Here is a 10,934-nt window from a genome sequence, read left to right on the forward strand (position 1 = left end):
TATACTCCTCTATTGTTTCCTGTCCACTATAGAACATCCTTGTCCACCATAGAACATCCTTCCCTGTTTGAAGTCCATTGAAAGGTTCCACTGTGTTAAGAAAATCAGCTACTCTCTGAACCTCCCAGTCATTTAGATGTCTTCTGAAGTTGAAGTTCCACCCCTGTAGTGTCCATAAATCTGCTATAAACCCTTGCTGAAATGTAACTAAGTTGTAAACATCAGGAAATAACTCTTCCAAGTTGCCTTTCTCATGCCAATTATCCTTCCAAAACATGGTCTTTCTCCCATCAAAAACTTTCACCTTTGAGTTGTTCTTCACTTCATCCCATAGATTCCTAATGGACCTCCAAAGGCTGACTCCATAAGGAGTAGTCACCTCTTTGGTCATCCATTTGTCTTCTGGTATATATTTAGCCTCAATCACCCTTTCCCACAACAGTTGGTTACCATTTGCATACTTCCATAACCATTTCATTTGAAGAGCTTTACTTTGCAAGTTTAGGTTCTTAATCCCCAGACCACCATTTTTCTTCCCAGTTATCACTGATTTCCACTTTACCAAGTGAAATCCTTTCTTTTCCTTATTGCCCTGCCACAAAAATTTCCTTCTAATACTGTCCAGCCTCTTGGTGACCCCTGGTGGGATAGGAAAAAGGGACATCACATAAGTTGGAAGAGCATCAAGTGCTAAATTGATTAGTGTCAATCTTCCACCCATAGACAAGTATTGTGTTTTCCACCTGGCTAGTTTTTTTTCACACTTCTCGATCACATTGTTCCATATATCTATGGACATAGATTTGGCTCCTAAAGGTAATCCCAAGTATGTAGCTGGCAGAGTGCCAACTTCACCTCCAAGGATTGTTGCTAACCAGCTCATGTTGTTGACTACATTAATAGGGTACATTAAACTCTTTCTCCAGTTGATATGTAGACCAGTGACCCCTTCAAACAGAACCAAGATCAGTCTTAAGTGCTTTAGTTGATCTTCCTCAGCATCACAAAAAATAAGTGTGTCATCTGCATATTGTAGATGTGTCACTTCCAGACTGCCAATCCCTTCTCTAGCCACTTCAAAACCCTTTATCCAACCTCGTAATTTGGCTGTCTTGATCATGTTATTCAGTCCTTCCATAGCAATTAGGAATAGAAAAGGTGACAGAGGGTCACCTTGCCTGAGTCCTCTATATGATTGGAAGAATCCTGTTGGAGAACCATTAACTAGAACTGAAAAACAGACTGTTGAAATACATTGCTCCATCCACTTCAACCACTTTTGCCCAAAACCCATCATTTCTAATACCTTCATAAGGTATCTCCAATTAACGTGGTCATAAGCTTTCTCTATGTCCAACTTACAGAGAATGCCTGGCTTCTTCTTCTTAACTCTGGAATCAACAACTTCATTGGCAATCAAGACTGCATCCATAATTTTTCTCCCTTTGATGAATGCCATTTGTTGAGAATCTACCAACTTTCCAATCACCCCTTTCAGTCTCTCAGTCAATACTTTAGAGAGCAACTTGTAAATACTGCCAATTAGACTTATCGATCTGAAGTCCCTCAACTCCTTGGCACCCTTCTTTTTAGGAATAAGTTCTATGAATGTTGCATTAAAACTCTTCTCAAACACTCCTTGATCATAAAAGTTTTGAAAAGTGTCCATGATGTCCTGCTTCACCACCTCCCAACACTTGATAAAGAAGCCCATAGTAAAACCATCTGGCCCTGGCGCTTTATCAGTTGCACACATCTTGAGGCACCTCAAAATTTCACTCTCATCAAAATGGCCTTGGAGAGCCCCCCTATCTTCCTCTGTTAGGACTGGAAACTGAGTATTTTGGAAGGTAGGTCTCCACTGGATAGTTTCTGAGTACAACCTTTTGTAATATCCCACAATTTCCCCTTTGATTCTACTTGGTTCTTTGGTAGTTTCTCCATGTATCACTAGCTGGTCTATATTGTTGTATCTTTTATGAGCATTTGCCATTTTGTGAAAGAATTTGGTATTCTTATCACCTTCCTTTAACCAAAGAACTCTTGATTTTTGTCTCCATGAAATCTCCTCCTTCTTCAACAACTCCTCATATTTTAGAAGTAATTCAGACTTTTTAGCTATCTCTTCATCAGTGAATACTTTATCTTCCCTCTCAGTATCCAAGTCTGCCATTTGTTCGAGAAATTTCTTCCTTTGTACTCCCAAGTTCCCAGTCTCCTCATTCCTCCATTCTTTGAGTTTGTGCTTCAGAGCTTTGAGCTTGCAGGCCAAGACATAGTCAGGCCTGCCTAAGAAGTTGAAAGAGGACCACCAGTTTTTGACTCTATCAATAAAACCTTCTGTCTCCAGCCACCAATTTTCAAATTTAAAATAATTCTTGTTCTTTTTCCAAGACCCTCCAAGTAGTGCTATAGGGATGTGGTCAGAGCTCAAACTTTTAAGTGGAAGTTGTTTCAGATTTTTGAAATTGTCATCCCATTCATCTGAAATTAGGATTCTATCAATCCTTGAAGCTGTTTTCTGTTGGTCTCCTTTGAACCAAGTATAATTAGCATTCTCTAGTTGCAAGTCAACTAAATTCATATCTTCGATAAAGTCTGAAAATTCCCTCATGCCTCTAGTTCTGATTGAACAATTCTTTTTCTCGGAGATGTATCTAGTGACATTAAAGTCCCCACAAACGGCCCAAGGCCCTTCTATCAGTCCCCTCACAGAACCCAATTCATCCCAAACCATTCTTCTTTCTTTGTAACAGTTGGGAGCATATACTCCCGTGATGTGGCACTTAAAAGACTGAAGTTGGGATTCAAACTTACAAGTTATAGAGTACATTCCTATCTCCAAGACTTTCCCCTTCCAGACCCTCTCATCCCACATAAATAAAATACCCCCCATCGTTCCACTTGCTTCCAGATATGCTTGTCTAACCCATCTCCCGCCCCAAATTTGTTTTGCCATTTCTGAGACATTCCCTTCTAATTTTGTCTCTTGAAGACAAATAATGTCGGCCTTCCAACCCCAAACCAAACTATTTACTAGCCTCCTTTTATCTCTACTATTCCATCCCCTAACATTCCAAGACACTAACTTGAACTTCATCGAGAACTAGAGCTAGCATTTCTCCCCTTGTTCCTGTCCCCCGTGTTTTTATATTTAACATCAAAGGATACTAAACTTTTCAATTCTTGTGCACCCTTGATCCTTATTTTTTTTACTTCAATATCCTGTTCCATTCTTCTTGCTTGCCTGCAGCCATCTATCTGCATTAAGAGTTTTGTGGCCTCCTCCTCGAGTCCTTGAAAGTCAACCCCTAATATTTTCCCCAGTTTTATCAAGTTCTGTTGCACCCAGACCGATGTTTCTTTTTCTCTCCCTTGCAGAATGTGTTGTTGTTGCATCATTATTGGTTCAACTTCCTCTACTTCCCAGTTGACAATATTTGTGTTGTCACTTGGGAGAATTATCCCGTAATTGTCACTTTCTACACTTCTACTGTCGCAGTCTCTTACCTTTTGCCAATTTGCCTCCTTGTTTGGTGTCGGTGAACCATCCCCATTCACAAACTCAGTCGTCGTCATTACCATCTTCGCATAAGACTTCCTTTGTTCTGTTTCTGGAGAGGATACATGCAGAGAAATATGTGATGCTATGTCTTCAGCCAAACTAAAGGCATTGTGGGCTTCTATGGGACTTTGTTTCTCCTCTTGTAGATTGTTGAAAATAACCTTTGCAGCTAAGTCTGGGCCTTTAAATAGATTTTGTGGTTTTTCCAAAATGGGCTTATGTGAACAGCCCACTTCAGAGGTCTCATTTAAATGAGACATGTGCTCTTGGTGATACACTTTTTCCAGTTGTTCCCACATGCTGTCCTCTGACAGAATCCCTGATTTGAAGGGATTTTTGTACTTCTTCACAGAGACTTTCCTCCCTTCCTTACCCACTGGGTTAAGCCTTTCTCTGGGTAATGTGTTTCATCTCCTCCATTTGGTTTTTCCGGCATGATCTCATACTGTGGTTTACATTCTGCCCAGATCGGAAAGTGGTATTTGACACCATTTCGGGATATCGCCACCTCCCTTGGAATGCTGCTACCATCATTTGAAACCAAGATTCTGGCCCATTTCATATGATTCTTAAGCTCAGTTTCCTCCTCCGTAGCAACCCATCCCCTACAAATTTCACCTATTTCCTTAAAAACCTTTTTGGACCAGAGGTGCAGGGGAATTCCCACTGCTCTAACCCAGATTTTCTCTACAGTTGCTGCTCTTGGAATACACCCAAGTGTTGGCTTCCACCATTCGAGATGAAATCTGTAGTTTTTCCATCTCCATTGACCATGAATGGTCTGCTCTGCCATGTATCTATTTGGGAACTCAAAAAGGAACATCTCATCATACAACTCATAGATGTTTAATCCGAAGACTTTCTTCCATGTTGTTGTGGACCATCTTCGAATTTCCGCTAAAGTTGGCCCTTCCTTTGACTCCTCTCTACAGTACCCAACTAGACATCTCCCTAATAGGCCATCCTCCTGTACATCCATTTTGTCTAGTACTTCTACGATTCCTTTCTTGCTATTGATCTCGGCTGTGCGTAGGCTTCTGGTTTGCCATTTACTTTCTTGTAAAACACTTGCATAGGGATAATCAGCATCCGTCATCCTTATGTTGGGTGTCATCTCTTTCTTCCTCTGGTATTTAATGAACCTAGTGATCTTTGAAGCAATGTCCAACCACCCAACATTATCTGCTATTTCTGGAATGATTAGACCTGATCTCCCCTCTCTATTTAATGTTATAATGCTTATGAATCTCCCATGTTCATTATGCTTTTTTGTACAGAAATGTTCTGCTTCCCTTTCTGCTAGCTTCCATCTCCTAGTTTCCTTCTTTTTTTCCTTTGATGCTTCTTTGAGGCAGACACATATCCACTCCATCACCTTCCTATTCATTGAAGATATGCGCATCATCTTCCTACTCCTTTCCACCCATTCGTACCACTCAGCCTTATCAGTCTCCCATCTAGTAATATCAAAGGATTTGAACCCTGCATTGAAGTAGATTCTGGTTTCCTCCATCCTTTATCTAAAAGATACTAAGGTGTTTCTCAATAATCACAGTGGGTGATTATTGGTGGCTTGAAAGAAAGTCTGATTCCGGTGAAAGCTACCGGAAAAGTGAGATTCTCCCTCCTAGAAAGTAGGAGAGAGAAGGAACATTGGGAATCGTGCCTGGGAGCTTTTTTACTTTTAGTTAAAGTTGTCATTTTTAGCACTCTCTTCCGATTTCTTTGTCAGATTATCATGGAACACCTTAAGCATTTCCACGGTTGAATGAGATTGCACGGACTCATGTAAGTGCTGGAACTTATTCTGGATTTCCTTTGTATTAACCATTCTTTCTTTTAAGCCACCGGGAAGAGAGGCCAAAGCGCTTCAAAGAGGGGAAAAAAGGAGAGAACATCAAATTTAAATCCAAAATGGCATGAAGAAAATTTCTAGTTGGTACACAAACTCAAATCTCTACAAATTCCATGTATGAAATGCATATTCTTACCTCGTGATACCTCTGACAAGACCCCAGTTGTAACCAACATATACAGAGTCAGTAAAACCAACATTAAACCCCTCTTGAACTGAAGCTTCTTTCCCTGCCATAAGACCATCACGGTATCCGACCTAATAATTCATCAGGAATTCCAAAATACAAATTGAATTTGCAACCAAAAGGGACACAGCTAGTTTTGTTTTCTGGAAGCTATCAATCAGATTAAACTTGTAAGGATACAGTGTGGAATTGGTCATGCCACCTCTGCCATTCCCTGTCCATTTCAGATGTTTTATCCAATGTATCAGTAGAATCATGACACAAATCTCCATCATCACTCCACACATCGCACCACTCGTTGTCTGGCATTAGATGTTAATTGCAGTCAGCACTATTAACAGAACTATGTACAGGAGAGATCCTAACCAAGAAAACTATACATAGATAAGAGAACATCTCCACTTAGCAAGCATTTAACCAACATATTTTTTCACAATCACGATCAGAGGTTTAATAATGTTTGAAACAAGAAAATAGGGAAGGATAGGAGAGATAATATAGTTCTTTAAGTTTGAATAATCTTTAGCAAACAAAGGAAGGCAAAGGAGAGGGGAAAAACAATGGTTAGTCAACAAAAGCTCAAGTTTTTTTTCATCCAGATATGCTGAGAGTAGCCAGTGAAGAAAACCTTTTAGAATAGAACTTCGTAAAATGTCAAAGAAGACCTTCAGTCTTCCACTTCGATGGTTATTCCAACAAAAAAAAAATGCAATCTAGGAATTAGAGCACCACATCATACCTTCTATTTATGGTAAGGAATTTGATATTCAAATCTTAATAACAAAATGCATTTCTAATTTTCATTATCAGCTTGAAGCAATCAGCTAAAGTTCATACCATGTGAATCATTGTTTCCGGAATTGGTAGTCGACCTAAGACTTGATTGAAGATTTGACATATCAAAAATGTCAGAGTAGAGTTCATCCTTTATACTGCTTTCCATCTTCAAGCCTAGGACAATCAACTGAAATAAATACAAATAAAAAAAATCATTTAACTTCAAATATCATAAGCCAAAAGAAAAAAAAAAGAAGAAGAAAAGAGATTTGAAGCACAAAAACACTAATATCCATTGTCCTCCTTTGAAATATTACATATAATTAAAGTCAAAAGTTCCCACATGAATGCACAAACTGTATTTTAATAGTAGAAGCTTTCCGGTGCTCAAGGAAAACTAATTGTCCATCAGCTACACAATGGAAGACATCCAAGCTATAATCCGGCAAGCTTGACAAAACGCATAATGATCAATGTAGCTTTTGTTCTTCTAATTAATATATCAATAGAAAACCATTAAAAGAAGAGTTCGTAAATTCTATACAGTTAAATGATTGATGTAATGTGCCATCCATTTATAGCAATTAATATACAGTAGCTTCCAAGAATTAAATACATTGCACACAATGAACCTTTTTTTTGGATAAGATATTGCTTAACCATAAACTTTTACATTCCAATTCTTCTTGAATACAGTCTACCAGTTTTTTTATATAGATAGTAACTCAGTTTAAGAAGCAGAGGAATCTTCGTTACTCATTATTCCCCTTTCCAGTAATCAATGATGTAGCTCAGTTTACCAAGTTTGGATTGATCAACTTTTGGTTTGAATACAGTTTGAAAACAGGAACGAACTAAATCATTTTCAACACAAACTTGATAGATCAAAAAGATTTTAAAATGGCTCAGTCAAATTCAAGAATAATAGGCAGGTCATCTAATTTGGATGAAAGAATATTGTTTTGATCTGAAGGTGGACACAACCTAGAGTAACATGTAGTAGTCCTAATCTACAATTAGGCTGCAGATTATCCCACTAGATAATGTGGAAGAGCATGAAGGAGAGAATTTTATAAGACATGAAAACAGATATTATCAGGGCATTACTCACATCAATTTGGTTTGCTTTTTTTGAAAAACAAAACTTCATTCAATTTTTCTTTTTGAATTTATGTGAGCCTATGCAGGTGAATTTTCAGATAAATCATGTTACAACTCTATTAGTCTTTTGTACTACAACATGTTGTAATCAACCATCAATAACAAATTAGCTGCAGCAATGCTCCTTCGAGCTCTAATGTTCGAATAGCTACTGGTACTAACAACATGTTCTCCAATAGGACATCTAATGGCTCCCTTGTACTTCTTTTCTTTTTTGGCCCATTGTCTATTACTCACATTGTATCACGACTAAATCTGGATTGCATCAGGAAGTCCCATATTAGGATAAAGTGCTCTGTGACAAAGATAACTCCGTAGCCTGAGGGCACTCGAATTCGAGTACAATTAATCAATAAATTAAAACAAAAACAAAGTTACTAAAAAGATATGGATGAAGAGAGACTAATGTTTATAATAAGGGAGCGCCGTCGCCGTCTCCGTTAACCGTCCGCCGGTCGTCGTCGTCGCCGGTGGTAGTTCGCAAAACGCAAGAGAAAGGGTTCAGGGGATTCGGGTTGCTAGCGAGTTTTGTCGTTGCTGCATTTCTTTTGTGAGAAGGACAAGTGGGTTGGGTCGGGTATATTGGAGGGATATGGGCTGCTTTGCAGGCCCAAAAATGGTCTCATTGAAGGGTAAAAAAAAAATGTGGTTAGATTTGCAAATAAAAAGGGATAGGTTTCAAATTAAAACATGGTCATTTGAGTTCGATTATAGCCAAATTGAACTTGATTGGTAAATTTGGTTTAAAACTTCGAATAAGATGAATGGTTATTAATCAATCAATTAACTAACCTCTAATCTTAACAAAATAAAATAACAACATTAATTATAAAATAATTATTTAAATTATAACCATAATTTAGACCAAATTAACATAATATAATATTTAATTAAATCTTTTTGAGATGATTTTCGAACATTCATAAAATATATTAATTATATACATAATTATATAAAATATATTTATTATTTAAAAATTATAAAATTGTTTAAAAATAACTTGAAAATATTTTGAATTTCATAAAAACTAATTATTTTAAATTGTTTGAAAAATTAAAGAAGCTCGATAATTAATTTATAATGTGGAGGACCAAAATTGGGTGTCAACAACTCTTATGTTAAGGAAGCAAATATTGTTAACCAAATGCCACTCTTGCCTAATGTGGGTTATCTCTCCTATGTGATTTACAAATTATTGCATAGGAGCAGGGGTTTTACCCTGTGCTCACCCAAAGGATAACAACTGTGGATTTCCTTTGTCATCAAAAAAAATTTATCATATGTTGAAGTGTTTAAATAAAGCATACAATGTCTTAATTAAATTAATTAACAAATTAAAGAAATTGTTAGATGTATTGCGCCGAAGTTTTAGCTCAAGATAAAGTATAGCATGAGCTTAGAACCAATAGAGTCTACTTAGTTTGTGAAACTCAAGTAAACAGAGATTACAAAATGAGAAATCAAACGCTCAATTATAAAATAAAAGTTTAGGTAGCAAAACATTGAATTGTAGTATTTTTTTCATATCTAATCGAAATTCAAAATTGAATAGATTAGAAGTGAACCAATTTATTCTATGTGTTTACCTAAATACAAAATATTAGTTTACACTAGGAATAAATAAATTTGATAGTTTGTAAAGGAGTATTATTTATTTACTCCTTTATTATTAGCAGAGTTTTAGAAGAAGTCCATAGACAGTCTATTCTAATACAAATATTAGTGGTTGTTAAATAAAAATATCTTTTTTACCTAAACCTTTTTACCACATAACAAATAAATAGTTTTATTTGGTTAATTTCTGGAAAACTCCATAAAAAACCCAATGGAAAGGTCTATTAAAAGGGACAAACTAGTTAGTCAAATAGGTAGGAGTCATTCAAGTCTTAAATATCGGGTAGAAGTGACAAATAAATAAATAATATTAACTAGGTTAAAAGATGTTTTCTCAATAGTTCCAAACTTTTAACTTTTACACTTTTGCCTAGGGGTGGGCGTTCGGTTCTTCGGTTCGGTTTAATCAAATTTCGGTTTGGTTCTTCGGTATTCGGTTTTAGAAAAGTGTGCACCATATTTCATACCAAACTAGATTGGTTCGGTTCAGTTTTTTCTACTTCGGTTCGATTTAGTTCGGTGTTTTGAAATCGGTTTTTCGATGTGAATAAAAATAAAGAGGGAATATGATAAAGTGTTAAGAGTTTCATGTGTTTAATTTATAATTAAGAAGGCGTAGCATAGATGATTCTATAACTAGAAGAATTCAAAAAAAAATTATGTTTCTAGACTTTCGTGGGGGTTGAAAATATAATATCTGTCAAAGCATATGATATTTTATTTATTTATATAAAAACAATATGGACATAGTATGTATGCGTAAAACGAAGCATACGCGGAATTTGGTCCACCTCTTGTGCACAATGAAGAAGAGCCAGAGAAACCTTGTATTTTTAGAAGCGACTGGAAGGGGAAAAAGGCAAAGATGTCAAAGGACTTGTTAATTAGTTGAATTGAATTGAGTTTTTTTTAGTTTAGACTTTAGGTCTTTAGGGTTTACAATTTACTATTTTGTCATTTAGATTTTTGCTATTTAAGTTTAAGCTCTAAAATTTAAAAATTGAAATGGGCCAGGTAAAGTTAAAAATTGAAATGGGCCAGGTAAATATTTTGAGTCAAAATATATAAGTATTATTAAGTAATATAATTTAAATATTTTTAAATTTATTTAATAAAACTTCGATTCTTCGGTGCACCATAGTTTCGGGACCCTTACACCGAACTCCGAACCGAAGAACCAAAGTTCCAAAAATAAAGATCCGACACCGAACCGAAACACCGAAATAGTTCGGTTCGATTTTTTGGTTTTTCGGTATTTATGCCCACCCCTACTTTTGCTTCTATATTTTTTACCTTAAAATATCTAAAATTTTACTAAAATAGACCAAAAAAGGGTGCTCTTTCTCAACTTCATCCTCTTCCCATCGAGATCCTTTTCAACCGCACGTATATTTATCAATTGCCTCTTCCCCCTCCTCCTCTTCCTCCTCATTCTTCCTTTATCTGTAAAACTCCTCCTCCTTCTTCCTTTAGCTGTAAAAATATGTACTTTTATTGAGAAGATCTATCAAGAAAAATTATGAAAAAAGAATATCAAAAAAAATAAATTAAAAAAAATATATATATATATGTTTGGTTTTTTTTTGTATTGCATTTGTTTTGTTTAAGCTTTGAATTAACTCAAAAGAGCATTATTGATAAATATAAAAATCACTTTGTGTCCATTCTTAAGCTGGGTTCAGTGAATCCAAACTGATTGTTTTAATCAACAACTTTCGTAGTTTTCCGAGCAATTATTGAAATTGTTTATTGAAATGTAATACCCCGGAAACTAG

General features: G+C 36.1%; 1 protein-coding gene across 1 annotated transcript; it reads right to left on the bottom strand.

Moving 5' to 3' along the window:
- Nucleotides 1-5,249: 5,249 nt before the first annotated feature.
- LOC102580764 (uncharacterized protein YAE1-like) lies at nt 5,250-6,088 on the bottom strand. Its single transcript, XM_006352099.2, has 3 exons — nt 5,788-6,088; nt 5,557-5,678; nt 5,250-5,433 (listed from the first exon to the last, which is right to left on the bottom strand). The coding sequence occupies exons 1-3, from the start codon at nt 5,914-5,916 to the stop codon at nt 5,250-5,252; spliced, it is 435 nt and encodes a 144-aa protein (XP_006352161.1). The 5' UTR covers nt 5,917-6,088.
- Nucleotides 6,089-10,934: the final 4,846 nt, after the last annotated feature.

Source organism: Solanum tuberosum, unplaced genomic scaffold, assembly GCF_000226075.1.
Source record: "Solanum tuberosum cultivar DM 1-3 516 R44 unplaced genomic scaffold, SolTub_3.0 scf00143, whole genome shotgun sequence".
Classification (NCBI taxonomy): Eukaryota; Viridiplantae; Streptophyta; class Magnoliopsida; order Solanales; family Solanaceae; genus Solanum; species Solanum tuberosum.